We start from the raw sequence: 18302 nt of genomic DNA on the forward strand, positions 1-18302 counted from the left end.
ACCTGGGAGTACTTGTGACATACCCATATCATACTCTCTCAGGTTGTGAAGCTGTGTGCCAGGGGTTATGGCGATCGAGTGCATGTATGTTCGGATAAGGGCGTGGGAAAACACTCATCTAAAACATACTCATTTCCTCATGCATACTTTCATTTCTCATTCTTTTTGGCACACACTCCAGCTCCTCGAAATTATCATGGGATGCATGTTGATGACAGCCTGCTGCCATGCAGCCTGAGCAGTTCGGACAATCAATCATTCGGATAATCGGCATTCTATATTACTACAGTTGTAGTAGCTGTATTTCATGTACAGTACTACAGTAGAGTCGGGCGCCGAAGAACGTGTTGCCCAAGAATGTCCAGCCTGAAATGCTAAGAACGCCACCGCCTTAAGTTTAAAAGAATGGCGGTGTTGGTTTTCCGGCAGCTTTCGGGATACATAATTATGATCCTAACATGATTGTATCTATTGAATGAAAGAACATGCTACAAGAGCGCAGCCGGATGGCTGAAAAATACGAACACCCAAGGCTAACCTCTTGGACACAACGTTCTTGGACGCTCGACTCTACTGTAGTATGGAAGAACGCTCTTCGGCAGGGATGTTACATGTTAGAAATCATGCGTACAAGATGCCTATTTATGTCTGCTCTTCTTTTATGACAAGCTTTGACATGCATGCAGCTCTTAGTTAATCCCAAAGGTGGAGTGCAATGACATGTTTAATAAGTCCCAAAGGCGGAGTGCAATGACATGCATTTGGAACCGTGATCACTAAAATACTGCGCTTAATTCTAAGATTTAGAACTATAAGTGATGTTGCACACCCAAGAACGTCGTTCCGAGGGCCTAGGTCGGGGGCGTTCTTGGAAGAACATCATGCTGGATTGTAGATAAACTACTGTATATAACCCGCATGTGTGTGATAACAAAAGCTGCGGTACAGTGCGGAGAAACTAGCATAACATACTAATATCACCAGTAGGTTTTCTAAACTTCTTGTTCTATACTGGAGAATATTCCAGCGAGTGAATCCAGAGCAAGTGCTATGGAAATGGACTAGCGAGAGCTCACAATAGCCAGACAGACCCACGAATCCTTTCTTGAACCGAACAATAATCATCTATGGCATTCAACATGCAGTTTGGGAAGCCATGCAGTCCTGGGACAAATATCCAAATGCATTCTTGTCTCCAGACCAAACAACGATTGTTATCATACTTAACAATTTCCAACTCTACGACCACCATGCCAGCTCAAGCAAAAAGAAGCAAAGGAAGACGGAGATTTCTACTTGTGCAGCCATTCAGGGAGGAGCACAAAGGCTGTTTTAACATTACATGATTCGACTGTGCACGCACTTTAACAAAAGTGTACTTATCACATACCACGTGAACTCTTAGGCTGTTTGCAGTGCGACATACTTACATGTGCATGCCCTTGCCGCACATTCACACTCCAGTACAAAACATAATTATGCAAATATGTAATGCACATTATTGTTAATGCACATAATGTAACATTCTACGCTTGAAAGCAGATCAGCATTCGAACTTTTTCATTGCCTTCAGGCTGCAACAGCATATTGCAAGAGGGCACAATGGCCCAACCCAACATCTTCCCGTGAACACCATCGGCCATGGCAGTACAGACCATCTGACATCACTCACACCACCCACATAGAAGAGAAGCAATGTTGATACAGTAAGTATCGTTTATAAAGTGACCGGATATAATGATATACCGGTAATAGTGATAGAACACGTCAAAATCAAAATCAAATCTGAAAAAATACAGCTAAAATATCACTATATACACTATTATCGGCTATACCGATATATCGCTTATTGTGATGGCCTTCAGGAAGCAAACCATATCAAATGTACAGGAAAATATCGCATATAATGATCAGGAGTGATCTTTCTGCATGCTCTTGTCCGTTTCTGGCTGTGTTGCCTCTCACGATGATGTTGCCAACTCACGTACACAGCCACTCATGTCTATTTCTGGCTCTACGCAACTCGTTGGACACCGAGTAGATCTACGATCTACGTGAGCACGGATCCAGCTCAGGCTTTTTTTGGAGAACACGCTGAAGAAGCAGCCATGCCACATGATGTATCGAAGTTCTAGTACATGTACAGTCTGTACTCGTACTGCACTGCCATGCACTGCTCTGTGTCATGCACCGGTACACAGTCCGCGGAGCATGCATGCACTTTCAGCATGCTTTTTCCAGCGTGTACGCATCATTTCATGTGCAGTCATGTGCCATGTGTCGGTCAAACATGCAAATCGGCTATAGTGATGCACCGGATATAGTGATACATTTTCGAAAATCAAAGGGGCACGTTATATCCGATATTTACTGTACTTCATAGTTAACACGTTACAAATACTACTGAGAGTGCATATAGGCAGTACACCAGGTTCAGGGTGCATTGATCCATTCTTCTGCTTCAACTACCTTAGCTGCTCATTTGATCTATGGCTATGCATGCTGTCATCAGCGAGCCACATCATTTCGAAAGACTGATGACGGAGAGATCATTGTGCGTGTGTAGTCACAATACTATCAGAGAAATACGTTTGGAAAATATAGGAATACTGTGGACAAAATTGTACACAATAACCTGCCTTGAAGCGAATCTCAGAAAGAAAGCGCTGTGCAGATGCATGTCAGCCGCTTCAGATTCAGTCACTTCGTGAGATCCAATATTCTTCCAACTGTACTGTTCAGCCTTTGGTGATCCACAGAGACAGACAAACAATCTGTTCCGTCCTTCCACATGAGAAACAGAGAGTGAACATGTTCCAGTTCATTCCAGTATGAAGGTGGCGGATACAGGCAATGAAAGTCATCGTTGGGCCAACATGACCAGCCTTCAGACATGAGTTATTAGAGACCTTCGCTCATGATAATGGTATTCACCCTTGGCTACAATCCTGCAAAACACGTGAAAAGATTGTAGCAAAACAAACTGAATGTTATAAAGAAGCAATTTAGGAAAACTATGCCCATCGTATTTGTAGTACAGTGAAGCTAAGATACAACACCCAGCAGGCAGGCAAACTAGATAATATCCGATGAATTAGCATGCCTGGTCATGGCACACCGGGTACAAAATATGCAACCAGCATAACGTTTCCACCAGTATTGATAATCTATCGTAACGTTATTATCAAACTATAACTGCTAAGAATGTGCAACTACTAACATAAGGTACGATCGGCTTCGAAATCCAATGATTATGAGCAAGCGCGCATAGTGTTTCATCAGGTTCAGTAGGCATGGATCCACAGTTCATTGTTCTGCTTCAACTACCGTAGCTGTGATGTACAAGTTTTGATCTCTGGCTACGCATGATGGTATTAGTGAGCCCAATGGCCTACAAAAGCCGAAGTGATGAAACTTTCTGCCGTGGGCAGAGGGATCATCGAGTTGCCCACTCTTGGTTATGTACTCATGCCATGACCAACTATCAGTGCACAAGTACTGCTACGCCCTCACTATGATCCATTGCAACAATATCACCAGGCACATGCATGCTACTGCACCCATTAAACCAAGAGTCGCAAATAGGAAAATCTTTGCTGTGAACCACAGCTATAAGGTGCTTTGAGTCCAGTTTTGTGGGAAAGTTGCACTGCACGATGCACAATACCACATTGAGCGAAATTCTTTTTTTTCACATAGCGTGAAGTGTCTCTCGAGAAATGCAATGCACAATGCATAGCACATCGTAGAAAAATCTTGTATTGCACCTGCAGTCTAAAACTGCTTGCCAGCCAGAGCTCTTGAGTCACATGCACCAGCATGCAGGAAGTGATGCTCATCACGTGTCACCCAACCTTGAAGTGGAGCTGGACTCAATTTCCCGTGATACGACCTGTGATGGAGCTGCAACAACCAGCGATGCAAGTTTGCAGTCCAATTATTTGAAACTGGCCCGCTATGTTGCTGAGAACGTACTCAAGGCAACATTTGAGAAATTACCTTTCGAAAAAATGTTCGGTACAAACCTGGCCGGATATTGTTTAAACTTTACGGTCTGTGTGAAGAAAACAACTATTTTATTGCATAGACTAAAGGAGCTATCCAGCATTATCGATAATTTTCACGAAATTAAAGAAGGACCCTCCTCCACCCACCCACCCATCACCCCCCCCCCCCCCCCCCCCGATTGATGTCTGTAATATCAATATTTTTTCGAAATGGAACTCCCCTTGACCCACCCACCAACGAAACTTTTTCTCTTTGTGTAAAAGATCGACAATTATGGACCCGGCATTATCGATAATTTTCACGAAATGAAAAGTTTAGTGATGAGTAACTTGTGACCATCCCCCACCCCCACCTACTCACCCCTCAACGAAAAATAGCTGGAATGGACTAGTGTTTCAGCTATCAATATTTTTCATTACGAAACCCTTCTTGACCCACCCGCCCATGAACGATTTTTTTCTCGTTTCGTGTTAAAGATAGATAATTAAGGACGGCCCCTAACGTGCCAGGTTCGAATGAATGGACCGTAGAAGATTGTTTGTGATATCACACGATCAGAACAGGTGACAACCAACACTACATGGCTGTATACTTGATGTGCTGCATTTACTGGGTGCAACGCAGGGAGTTGTAGCATCTAGGTAGACGGCACAGGCGACTGTAAAGCTAAATGACATGGGGTTCGACCCAGGGGTTCCTGTTTCAGCCACCCCTGGGGCACCATTGGGCAGATCTATACACGCTCGTCAAGTATATGTACTTGGTCCGCCCAGTTAAAATTGGCGCTTATCTTCACACTTGTCTCAGGAAAAAAAATACTAACATTTGAAGCAAGCCACGATCACAAAGCACTATATACATGATTATTTACATGTCAGTAAGCAACTCAGTCAAAAATTCAAGCAAGTTACACATCCTCCTCGCCACTATCGTCGCTGGAGGAAGAGCTCAAAACGTACGATCCGGACAGCTGCTGCACGGGTCGTTTCATAGCTTGTTCCACTTCTCCTCGTCTCGAATCACGCTCAAAGGCAGTGCGTGCCTGTCACCTTCCCATCAGAAGCTTAGTGAGACTGCCCGCATGTTGACTGTAAGTGTTATCCCCGTTCGTCGCAATAATGCGACTTTGTTTGAGACAAAAAGGCAACGCCATATCAGTGTCCTTTTTCAAATCGCCTCTTGCGCTTGTCGTACTTGCTGATCAGCACCCGTACCCATGCGAGCCGCTGGTGCTTGTACATGCAGCGCAGTGATAGCTTCCGCTTGATGTAGCACCTGTGTGTACTGCACCTACAACGCCGTGCACCAGGCTTTTCGGCTAGTTTCCTGAAAGTCCTTTGCACGAGTGTTTCTCTCAGGACTTGGTGTTTCCTTTGATTAGCTCCTTTGCCCTGTCCTCTGTGAGCTTCAAAGTGTGTCCGCCGGATTGTTCTCACTTACTGGAGACATCGACATGAGCTGCAGTTTCTTCGTCAGTGATTTGCTGGTGATAGCCCTTCACTAGGCGCTGTACTGTGCAAGCACTGAAATTCAAGCTCGCGAAGCGCTTTTTCAGCTTTTCTCTACCTCCCCGGGGTAAACAATCCTTGCCATCAGACAGCTGGAAGTAGACAGAAACTGTATTCTCCATCGCTCTGAAATGCGAACATCCTGACCTATTTTACGGACTCGAGCGGAGGTTGAAGTGTTTTCTTGCGCTGACGGAAGTGTTCGTCGGCGGCAGCTCCGTCAAAAAGACTCAAACGAACCGATCGCAACTTCTGTGATGGTTTGTGCTGCCATGTCGTTGGATGCAATGGTCAATGGTCATGTTCGGATGGTGAATCGGTGGTTCCATGCCGTGTGGCACAGGCAGAACACCAAAAAACCAAGTGAGAAGATAAGCGCCAATTTTAGCTGGGCGGACCAAGTAACTGTAAGTGATAATCACTCAAAGTACGAAGCTAACAGTAATATTCACTGGTTAGAGGGAAAGGCACAAACGGGAAAGGTCTGAAGAAAAAATTGACTGTCATCACCAGGATTCGAACCAGGGACCTTCGCTTGAGGCCAGCGATGCTCTAATCACTGAGCTAAGGTGTAGCCGTCATCCCAGCCGAGATCGTTCAACATTTTCTTCAGACTTCGTAACGCACACTAACAGCATCAGGTAATGGTATATGTACTCTTTTTCGATTGTACATGCAAGCTCTACCTTGTGATGTTGAGCTCTCTTCGTTTGGTGGGGGTACTCCGATCGTCTAATGTGAACCACAGTCCACCTACAATTCTACATTTGCAACGTTGTCCAATGTGCATCGGCACGCATTGTACATAACTGTTACAGCAGAGTGTAGATTATCCGCACCCCTCGGGCGCACGCTTTCTCCAGGGGGTTCGGATGGGGAAAAATTCTGATAAGGGAGCAGTCACACATCCATCTAAGACTTGTACATTCCTTCACGTTTCCATCATTTCTCACATTCTCTTCACAGGAACTAGACACACTCTAGCTCCTCAATATGACTCCACGGTGTACATTGTTGCTCCAACCTGTTGCAAACTATCTTGTGCACCGCTTGAATGGTGCTTGGGGTTGGCGAAAATGAGCAGAAGCTCATTTTCGTCCCTTCAATTCAATGGAAACTGGCATTTCGAATAAGTGATTGTTCGGATTATCGGCATTCTACTGTACCATAAAGTCGCGGATAAAAGCCGGGCTTATAAGCACATGAGCCGCTTTCTGCATCAGGCTTTAATGCAAACCAGGCTTGTATGCAAACCATGCTTATATGCACCACTGATATTTTTGCCAGACTTGTATTCCAGGCTTCTACGCGCGACAAGCGTAGATCTACCACTGACTACCAGTATGGCGGCAGTTTTACTATGCACCGTACATAGCGCATGCACTCTTGACCCACCCGATCCGCGCTTGCATAGAAGCCAGGCTTCTACGCGCGACAGGCTTATATGCATTTAACCCGTTTGATTTTCAGGCTTCTATCTGCGATGTGCTTGTATGCAAACCCGGCTTTTATCCGCGACTTTATGGTATTCATATTCACGCTTTCGGTACAGTCTGGAACAAGAGATCCTAGTTCGACTCAGACTGCCCTTTCCATAATACGTTTCCCATGTACTCGCAGTTCTTTTATCGGAACATCTTTTCTTCCCAACCTCAAATCTTGTGCAACACCGGTTGGCTTTCCTCAGTTTCCTGAGTGGTGTTACCTCTCAATAGACGCATGAGTGGCCATTCAATATACCGGTATAGTAAAACATGTCCATAATTATCGGAGAAAGGATCGGATGTGGCTAAATAATTTGAAACTGTTCACCTCTCCTCACTGCGCTCTTGGCCCACATTTACCACACCATAGCGAGGAAGTTCGTTCTTGGATAGATGCTCTACATCCTCCAGACATCTATCCAAGAACAAACTTCCTCGCTATGGTGTGGTGATTGTGAGCCAAGAGTGCAGTGGTGGACAGTTGCAAATAATTTTACTACAATGTGCTAAGCAGAATAGAGGTACTAGCACCTGGGTGGAAACTATTCTGAATTTTGAATGCCAGGGAAGGCTGAAGGATACCCATGAAACCACTGCAAGCGCGTGCTCGGCGATGGGCACGGGGGGCACGTGCACCCCCCAAAAATTTTCAATCTGGGTAATTATAAGGTATGCAAATATGCTCTAAAATTCAAGAAAGGTTGCAAACAAATTGCAGAAAATTGCCGGGGGGCTCCCCTCGGCTCCCGTGCACCCCCCTAGTTGGGGGGCCGAGCACGCCCCTGCACTGCCAAAGCAAACACGAATTTGAAAAGCAGTGCATTGCATGGTGGCGGTGGGAAAAAGCAGCCAAGGAAAGTGTGTACATATTTTTGTTGAAAGCACGAGAATTCAAAGAAAGCTGGCTGCTTTCTCTATTTCCATGATCGGCCAGTGCCTGCAGCACGAACAGTACAGTACATTGTGTTACATGTATGTGCATAGACAGACAAATAAACACTAACCTGAGCATGGGTACCGCTTGTATTCGTGGTCAGGAAAGTGAAAGTACGAACGAAGGAGAAGAAGATTGTTGACCATGGCGAACAACTGCATATCCAGAGGGCACACGGCTTGCCAGAATGGGTCGGCTACATCTTCGCTAATTTTCTATCCTAACAACATTCAGCTTCGAGGTCAAGGACGACGGCATTTTTGGAAGGAAATTTCGAATTTTGGAGAAGAAGCTTGCTTTCGGAAAAATGTTCCTTTCACGCAAGGCAGCATGCCAGGTCAGGTGTGTGAACCAGGTGAACTGTGTCGGCAGATCGACGTTTACGTTCCAGGCCAACAGTTTTTTGACCAAGCCGTGAATCGCCCTCGCTCTGACTCGCCCGGCTACGAAGGAGTAATTTTACAACTCTTCAGGCCAGCTACAGGTCTCTGATCCAGAGCTGCAAGTGACGGATATCGGTCATTTGCAGCCACTACTTAGAAGTTAGAGCCTCCTGGTCGTCGCAATCTGATACATTATCAAGAGTACATAACCGGTTATGTACTCTTGATATACCTCCGCATTGACCGTTTTCATGCGCGCATATGCATACATAGAAATTAAAAAAATCGTCGGTGCGCCGCCAAAAATCGGTGCGCGCGTACTTGAGAATCAAAGATATGTTTTACCATGGCCTAAAAGCGTCATGTTGTTGTTGTTGTTGTTTCTTTATTTTACTTCACCAGAATTACAGGCAGTAGAATGCCTTCTCACTAGACCAGGTCTAGTTCTCACAAATGATGAAGAATGTGAATGAACATGCTAAAGCTAATGAAAAACAAGAAATAGAAAAAGATGAGAAAAACTTGCGTTTTATATTTTATGACGGTATTTGTATGTGAGTGACAGTGATTAAATGACAAGGGAAAGAAAAGAAAAAGATAGAAAGAAAAGAGTAAGAAATAAACGAAGCAGATGTATGAAATAGAAATAGAGAAGTTGAAGTAGTTGAGGAGAAAAGTCAGTTTGTCGATTAGAGACCAAACCAAAAGATCAAAATGCACATGTCTGACGAATGAGTTAAGACAGAGAAAGCATGTCAAGAACATCTGGGCACAGCAGGGCTTTGAAACCCAGAATATCTTCATGGCAACGAATATTTGCCGGAAGCCTGTTCCAATACACGCTGCCCACGAATTGCATTGACGCACGAGATGCTGGTCCACGAACGAATGGAATTTGGAGAAGACGTGAGACCTGGCCACGTGTAACACGGCGTGTGCTTTGCTCAAGACCAGGTTCAGCGATCAACAGAAAGAAAGGCGAAAATAGCATGCTTGCATTGGAGGCAAGACATCTATGGACAAAAACAACAATCTTGAGCTTAAAATGGTGGATCAGTGGGGAAATATTTAATCTAGAAATAAGAGGAGCGGTCGGTGTTTGACGAGGGAGCTGAAACACAGCTCTGACTCCAGCCTTGCTGATCTTCCCCAAACGGTCGAGAAGCTGAGCTGTGAGGCTTGGGTAGAATGCTGCTGAAGCATAACACAGCTGGCTGTTTACCATACTGGTGTACCACGACCGTCGAGCTCTAAGCGTTAGTGAACGCCCATCATGTCGTTCTTATAAAAGGACGGAGGCCCATATGTTGTAGTCTTTTGGACTCGGAGTCGACTGGTTTTGGTCCTAAAACGCTGCGATGCAGCGTTCCTCCTTTATTCTAGCCTCTCTCCTAAGAAATAAAATGACGCTCCGCCACAATGGTCAACCGGTTTACGTTAGCCACGACCTAACTCCCTGTCAACAGGCACGAAGAAGACAGGTACTTCCCACATTTAAACAATTGCGAGGGCTTGGCACTGCTTGTTCCCTTCCCTACGACAAAATATTGGTACAAGGGAAACCACTGGATGACGCTGAATTGGCGAGGTTACTTCAGGACAAGCCTGCACAATGACGAGTCCCCGCACAACAGAATACTATTGTCACCAACGCATGCAGCACTCCCCAGAGCATCTCTACCTCTACGCCACAGATAAGTATCACTCATTCAAATGCATGCAATACATTATTACTCTTTAATCTTACTATAGCACATATTAATATCTGCAGCCTATTGAATAAGCTTAGGGACATTCACTATCTTCTGCACAAACACAACATTGATATCCTTGCTGTTACGGAGACATGGCTGACAGCCACCTCGACAAACAGTGCCATCTTTCTACCAGGCTACGACGTCCACAGATTTGACAGGACAAGCAAAAAAGGAGGCGGCGTTTGCTTGTACATCAGAAATAAGTTTAGGTACCGTCAACTAAGAACAATATTTGACATTGAAACTGCAGCAATTCACCTGCGGTTGGATGGAAATCCACTGAATATCATCTGTACATATCGACCACCCTCAACACCAGTGTCGTTTTGGCAACAACTCACCAACACTGTTGATGACATCGCAGCACAGACACCAAAATCGTCCCACACCATTGTTCTTGGTGACTTCAATGTGAACATACGAGACACTCAGCATCCTCACCACAAGCACCTGCAGACATTCTGCCACACAACCAGTCTCCATAACATAGTGATATCGCCGACTAGACTTCCTACTGAATCCATCTTAGACCTAGTACTAGTACCCAAAACATTCGACAACACCCACCTATCTCAGGCCACACAAGGTAGACACTTCACCGTGAACAGCTGCACAGTCGAGCCATGCGATGCATCGGACCACCAGCTTGTCCTAGTTGACATGACAGTAACCCTACGTTCCCTCCCAAAGGAGCAGTGGGTCCAGACAAGAAAGCCGCCCATTAGATCGATTGATATGAGTACCTTTAGAGACCAACTGGCATCCGCATTGCTCGACACATCCACTGACACCACAACTACTACATGCCAACGAATTCAACTATTCCAACACAACGTATCTGAGGTCCTGGACAAGCACTGTCCAATGACAACCGTCAAACTACGTGGCAAATACAAACCTGCCCCTTGGGTAGATGACGAGCTCCGGAAATTGTTGTTCAGGAGGAAGCGTTCGCACAGGAAAATGAGAAAGAACCCAGCTGACCCGGAACTAGTCCAGAACTTCCGGACACTGCGGCGGCAATGCAAACTTCTCACGCGTCGCAAGCAAGCCACATTCTTTCAGAACGAATTTATTTACAATAGGAAGAACCCCAGAGGCCAATGGAATGTTCTAAACACTCTGCTTGGTCGAATCAAGATCCACCGTGAACCAGGTGCAGAGGTCAAAGCCATCACAGCTACATTCTCCGAAATAGTATCACCGGGTTCGCCAACTACACCAACCGCTACAACGCACACTACACTGCCACTAGGTCCGATGCCTGAACACAACTTTTGCACTTTCGACCGCATCCCGACAAGCCTCGTAGAATTCTACCTAAAGCGGTTGGACTGCCGTAAAGCGTGCGGCCCCGACAACGTACCCGCAGCAATCTACAAGTCTGCAGCTGACGGGATTGCCCCTGTTCTCGCTCCGCTATTTTCAGACTCACTACAATCTGGAACTTTCCCAACTCCGTACAAACAGGCTAACGTTCGGCCAATACATAAGCGAGGTGATCACAGCGATCCTACTAATTACAGGCCAATATCGCTCCTTCCGCAAATGTCAAAGCTGTTAGAACGCTGCGCCCTTGACCAGCTAATGGAATTCGTGCGTGACGCTCCACAAGCAAACCAAGCACTGCCGCCTGAACAGTTCGCCTACAGAAGACAACACTCCTGCGATGACTTGCTAGCCTTGGTGGCGAATGACTGGCAGCAAAGTCTGGATGCCGGTAAATTTGTGGTGGCAGCGTTTCTTGATATGTCGAAAGCATTTGACACGGTCAATCACAACATGCTCCTGCAGGAGCTTTTTGAGATCGGCGTCGGAGATAGCGCCCTGCAATGGTTTGCGAGCTACCTACGAGGCAGGCGGCAGCGAGTGGTAACACGTACGTCCAGAGGTGAACTGTACGAAGCTCACAGGGGAGTTCCTCAGGGATCCACCCTCGGACCTGTGCTCTTTAACCTATCTGTACGCAAATTGCCCTCGGCAGCATCTTCCAGCATGGTGCGCCAGTACGCTGACGATGTCGCCCTGTACCTAGCAGGCCGCAACCTACAACAAACTACCGAAGAACTGGCCCGAGATGTGTGTCGTATCAGGGACTTCCTCAGTGAACGAGGACTAATCCTGAATGCCAGCAAGACCCAGTTCATTGTGTTCCACTCCAGATCGAAAAAAGTATGCTCCTCCCTCCGACTAACCATTGACAATGTCTCAATTCCACCAGCGACCACCGTCAAGTACCTTGGTATGACCTTTGACCAGCACCTGACATTCGCTGACCACATCAGTGCCCTTGAGCGAAAGGTAGGCGACAAGCTAGCTGTGTTTCGTAGAATCCGTGACCGTCTAACAATTGATGCAAAGAGAACCTTCTACTGCGCGTTCATACAGGCTCAACTGGAGTACGGTTCCAATGCTTTTTATCACAGTCTGCAGGCTGGGCAACAAGATCGCTTGACTTGCCTCAGCAACCGTGCAGTTAGAACTGTTTTTGGTTATCCAAGGTTCTGTGACATTTCTACTATTCTAGCCAGATACCACCTAGCTTCTATCTCCTTACGTTTGAGATTCAAATTGTTCGTACTTATTTACAGATCATTACATAAGGTGTGCAGCCCGCTCTTAACAGACTGTTTTGTGACTAGAGTCCATGCCACACACACAGCGTCAATCACCCGCTCGCAGGTTACTCTGTCTCTTGCTCTTCCCCCGGCTAATAACCGCTATGGCTTGTACGCATTAAGCTTCTTAGGTGCAGATCGCTGGAATTCGCTCCCTGCTTCTGTTCGTATTTGCTCCACGCTATCAGACTTCCGCTCATCTATACAAAAACATATAGGGTACCCCGTAAGAAGGCCTTAGGCCTGTGGGAATGCCCTATTAAAAATTTAATAAATAATAATAATAATAATATTCCCAATCGAACATGGTTGAACAAGCGGTCACGTGCTCCTGCGGACACCAATCACCTGGTCACCGTGCGTGCAGGCCAGGGTACAACTAACTAGCCTGTTTGACCTTTTTTGGGTGCAGTCCTGTCACTCGAGTTGAACTCGAGTTGAACCTTGGTGTGTGAAAGTAACTGTCGCCTGCATGCTGGCGTGCACGCGTGGTGACTAGGGCCTGGTGTAATATGCCGAAAATGCTCCCAAACCTTGCCGAAAATGCTCGGAAAATGCTCACTTTTTTGCAAGAATCGCTCTCTACAGTATCTTCATCTTCATCACTGTCATCCGAAACACACTCAATAAGAGACTTGCTCGAGTCTGCCATGGTAAACAATTCATAAACTACTCAACAAGAAGCTAACCCGCGGAATGCGGAAGTGACGTTCTTGTTTGGGAAGTTTTTCTTCTCTCAATTATTTTGATACACAACGGCCAAGTGCTCCGTTTCCCCCAAAATGCTGCATCACGAGCCCAAAGTGCTGGGTTCGCGGATTGTACCGAAAATGCTCAAAAAATGCCGGCATATTACACGGGCTGCGGGGGCCTAGTGGTGACCAGGTGATTTATCGTGGCACGGAGGTTGCGGATGTAGATCAAGACGTTGATTGGTGCGTCGAATATCGAATGTGAACACCAAGAACAGCAATGGAGCCTTCTGGGATCCTGGAGAACGCCGGTCCGTACCCTTGTGTCCGTATACGGCCTGGGGGATTATCTTGGTACCGGTAGTACTCCTATCCTGGCGCTCACAATTTTGACACCACCATAATCATGTGTGATAATGGTGACCATAATATTATACCATGTACGACTCGTACCAATCGGCTTCATGAGCACCCAGTTGGCAGTATGGCTGTACAGTCGACTAGTCGTAGGTACTCGCTGAAAACTCTGCAAATCTACAAGACGTCATGTAGATGTATGTATCTCTCCCAAAGATCTGCGCTGCCAAGTTTGGCTAGATATCGCCCTAAAAAGCATTCATGCGCGCATGCATGTGCAGCAAAGTAAAGTTTGTACATCCACGCGTGCAGTGGACACCCATTTTGCCTATATCGTGCAACCAAGAGTCCATAAGAGTCCCCCGGTTATGGACTCTTGGTGACATACTGTCCATACCGCTCCGGTAGTGGCAGAATTGCGCCTGAGAGTGAGAAGTTAATGCAAATAGCTCAGGCACTTCAGCATTGCATTCATTTCCTGTGCAAGAAGAGGACGAGGAAGAAGAAGAAGAAGAGCTCTCGAAAGAAGTTGTAAGCGTTTACTAGTTTGTATGTTTTGACTCCCACTAGAAACAATGTACTAGTAGACAAGTGGAACAGCCTAGCCCTGTTTTTATTGCTCATTCTGTATGAAACGTGAAGTAACAGCAAACAAGCCTTGATCGTCCTTGTTGTTCTGTAGCATATCGGTATGCATGCAGTTTTCCTCACTGTGTATTTCTATTGCATGATATGCATCTGGAGATCCCCTCGCAGCTCGACAGGCCATCGCCTCTGCTGATCTGGGAGATCCTTTAAATAGAGATTATAAAGCGAGAAGACTGAGAGTTTGTGTTGCTGTTACAACCTGCTGTAGCAACATCTGTCAAGGAGGAAAACGTCCGTGAATCAGAATCTAAGAGCGGCAAAGCTAGCCACCAGAAATGGCCAAGGTATGTACTCAACCTATCAGTATGTGTATCAGTATTTCAGGATTATAGTGGTCGAGAGGCGGGGAGAGAGGCGGCGAGGCCATGCATTTATCAGATCTTCCCATACGAATCTTGTACCATTGTAGTGCGCTTTATCATTTGCCAGAGTGAAAAAAACCTGTAAGGGAGATTAAGGGTGCGTTCTTAAATTCTCTAGCTTCTAGGAGAAGAAGAAAAGAGAAGTCGAAGAAACTGGGATTCTTCAAGAACGGGTCTCGAAGAATTCGGAGATATTGTGCAGATGTCAAGCAAAATGAAGCGCCAAAGGGGCCGCGATCTTGAGTGCCACGAATATAGTATGCGCTGTGCGTATGCGAAAAGGGAAATGCGTACACTCATGATCAACACGTGGCTTTTAGCCTAGTTCGCATGCGCTGATCCCAAACCGCGGGAATCTCCAAGTTTCAACCACCTCTGAAGCTTGGAGAGCTTGGAGAGCTTTGGAGAGCCTCCTAAAACTCGGAGAGGATATAAGAACAGCTCTCGAACTTTTCGGAGAGTCTCCAACTTTTCTGAGAGGATTTAAGAACGCACCCTTAGGAAGGCAACAACTTTAATACAGCAATAAAGAGAACTAGCTCTGCCGTCATCATCATGCTTCAACGAAGTCAAAGGGAAATTATTTGTCTAAAGTCGTTAGGCAGGCCCTGGCCCATCCAGGATATCATGACGCGGTTCGTGCAGGGGCGTCACACACGGTACGACCACTACGACCAAGGTCGTACCACTTTTCGTCCAGGATGGTCCACCCAATTCATCCGAAAAAGCAATAAAAGAATTCAAGGATCTTCGGACTTGTACAAAACATCGCAACTGTTACTTTCATTGCAAGGAGCATACAGACTTGATGCCTAGCACTAGCAGCTAGCTATTGCCCAAGACTCCAGGCGGCTATCCATTACGATAGGCGGTTGGAGTCACGGTTAGAGACAACCAGACGATGGATTCCTCACGGACGCATTCACTGCAAACTTGACGGAAACAGAGCTGAGCTGGCGGCAATCACTGGGTCCAGAACTAAAAATTTCCAAGATCTACCATGTTACAATGGCGATCAGCACGTCAAGAGACACTACATGTATGTCACTTGTCAGCTACAACATAATAATTATATTCTTTCCACAACGACACCTACCTAGTACCTCTGGCTCCTGACGATCTACTGCAAGCGGATTCGAAAATGCATTACACCCGCGAACGCAGCGCTTGTCAACGGAAAAGGGAAGCGCTTCATTCTCCGAAGCTGAAAAGTGTTTGGACTGCTGCTCCACGGCGGCAGAATATTCTGCAGCTGTTCACCGACACGACCCGCTTCACCTATATTATAACGATTTACGATCGTTTCGTTCCCCGAGTTTTCCGGTAGCAGCAACAAGAATTTCGTCCGCGACGACAGGATGAAAGTCTCTCGCAAACTAAAGTCCTGTTGCCACGAAGACAGAGAAGATTCCGCAAGAGCTTTCTTCTGCTTCCATTGTTGTAGCTCTCCGGTCCACTGGCAGATCTTTCAATCCCACCGAACAAAAACAAAGGATCTTCTTCTCTCTCTAAAAACAACTAAAATTGTTTGCGACTGTCCAGGCCGAACGTGTACATAGTGTACGCGACGCGGCAGACTTTTGCAGGACACGACATACATGTACGTTTTTGCATAGCCGCTGGCGCTAGAACGCTCAGCACGCTGGTACTTCGGATTTTGCGATTTTTTCGAGGGCAATGGCCCTGAATCATTGAATCAATGGGTTCCAGTACTCAGTAGTATGTTTTTGGAGCTGGAGTGGGGTTGTCGAATAAGTGCTAGGGGAACCCTCCTTTGCGGCTGTAGAGTGCTAAAACGTGGTCTGTTAGCCGAAAAATCCTTATTTTTTTCTCCGGGGGACACCCCGGACCCCGGTCGTACCACTCCCAGCCACCCTGTGACGCCCCTGTCGTGTAGTGGTTGGTGGTGAAGTGGAGAGTAGAGTACAGTCGAACCTGACAATTACGGACACCCAAGGGACTGAGGCCAAATGTCCTCAATTTACAGGTGCCCCCCCCCCCCCCCCCCAGGCCTCAATTCTCCTTTGCACCCATCAACACAATCAGTCAAGTATGTACAGTGAACCTTGTCTAAGACGACCACTCAAGGGACCTTCAAAATGTCGTCTCTGTTACCAGGTGGTCTCCTTATCCAGGGTCATTTGACTGGAAATATTATCCCTTGATCCTGGTTTCAGTGGTCTTCTTGGACAGGTGGTCGCCTTATCTGAGTGTTCGCCTTGACAGGTTTTACTGTACGTCATTTTGTTCCTTGCAATGAATACAACCATCCTGTACACTTCTCCGGTGTGCTTTATGTACGTCATTAGCATGAGTTCCATCCACACTGCCACATTATGCCCACTGCACATAGTGTTCAGTCATGTACAAACTATGTAGTCATGTAAGATTTTATGACGCATGGCACAGAGTGCATGAACCCAAGTAGCGCATTTTCAAAAGACTAACTTTAGGTAGATTGACTTGGTTTTTTTTTACTACCATGGTCACGTTGTGCGGAGTCTCTGTTATGACAAGTAGTACTGCGCATTATGTGTGACATGTACATGACTGCTTTGTGCTTGTCTCTTGCTTGGCTTGTGAAGGTTTACCAATACATGTGTTTGGCTGTGGCATTGTATTGCATGATGTGTGCCCTATTTCCAGGCATTGTTGAGTATTTTGCTCATTGCGAGCGCATGGGTGCTCTTTACTGACGCCGCGCGACGTCACGCTTGGTCTTCTCCAAAGCCAGGTGAGTGAGTTGTAGTGCAGCGTATTGGAGGGGGGGGGACACTCCAGGTGTCTAGACCCTCTGGCAAAGACTACTGCTTCTTTGTGTTCTGTTTGCGCTGGTACTTCCAGCCTCTGTCTGGTCATTTGAGAGTAGCCTACGCTGCTGTTGTACCCAGGTGCAATGGAGATACGCTGTACCAAAGTTGATTTTGTCAAGATTGCAAGCCACACTGTTGTGTAAGATGCTCCTCAATTCATCATACCTATCAGAAGTTGATTGAGTATTTAAGTTTTTGCCTTGATTTGTATGCAGGTTTTTATTCCCAACGAAATATTCTTTAAACTCGGACACTGAGCCAGTCGTTCTCATGTGTTTCTTCTCTTTTTTTATATATTCTTTGTAAAATGAAAATTGTGGGCACAGGTTATGCGATCGAGTCCAGCAACTAACACGTCTGACTGTTCAAAATCTGGTTTAGTTGGTGGAATCTATCGCATAACTTGTGCCCACAATTTCCATGTTACAAATTTTTCCTTGGCTCACCATCTGAGTTCTTGAAATATTCTTTGAATCAACGTACCTGTACCAAGGCAGGTATACATCTACAATGCTTCAGTCAGAGTCAGTTTCATTTCTATGCCACAGAATATACTAGTCGTAGAAGTCCAGTGCGACCATTATATGCAGGTGATGAGCCCAGGATTCTTCCTATGATAAGTGACATTGGAAGTGATAGAATGTATATTTATCCATCTGCCTTTGCCTTTTATTTGTTTGGTCCAATGTTCGACTCTCCTTCACCATTACAGATGTATTTTACTTTTAACGGGAATTT

At 46.0% G+C, this 18302-nt stretch overlaps 1 protein-coding gene across 1 annotated transcript in view; it reads left to right on the forward strand.

Annotated features, from left to right (window-relative positions):
- Nucleotides 1–14181: 14181 nt before the first annotated feature.
- The window catches only part of LOC135816723 (uncharacterized), a 25272-nt gene continuing 21151 nt past the window's right edge, over nucleotides 14182–18302 (forward strand). The window contains exons 1-3 of the mRNA XM_065329846.1: nucleotides 14182–14272; nucleotides 14598–14673; nucleotides 17398–17485. Of these exons, the coding sequence (XP_065185918.1) occupies nucleotides 14665–14673; nucleotides 17398–17485 (97 nt within the window). The 5' untranslated portion in view covers nucleotides 14182–14272; nucleotides 14598–14664. The remainder of the gene's footprint in view (nucleotides 14273–14597; nucleotides 14674–17397; nucleotides 17486–18302) is intronic.

Source organism: Sycon ciliatum, chromosome 5, assembly GCF_964019385.1.
Source record: "Sycon ciliatum chromosome 5, ocSycCili1.1, whole genome shotgun sequence".
Taxonomy (NCBI): Eukaryota; Metazoa; Porifera; class Calcarea; order Leucosolenida; family Sycettidae; genus Sycon; species Sycon ciliatum.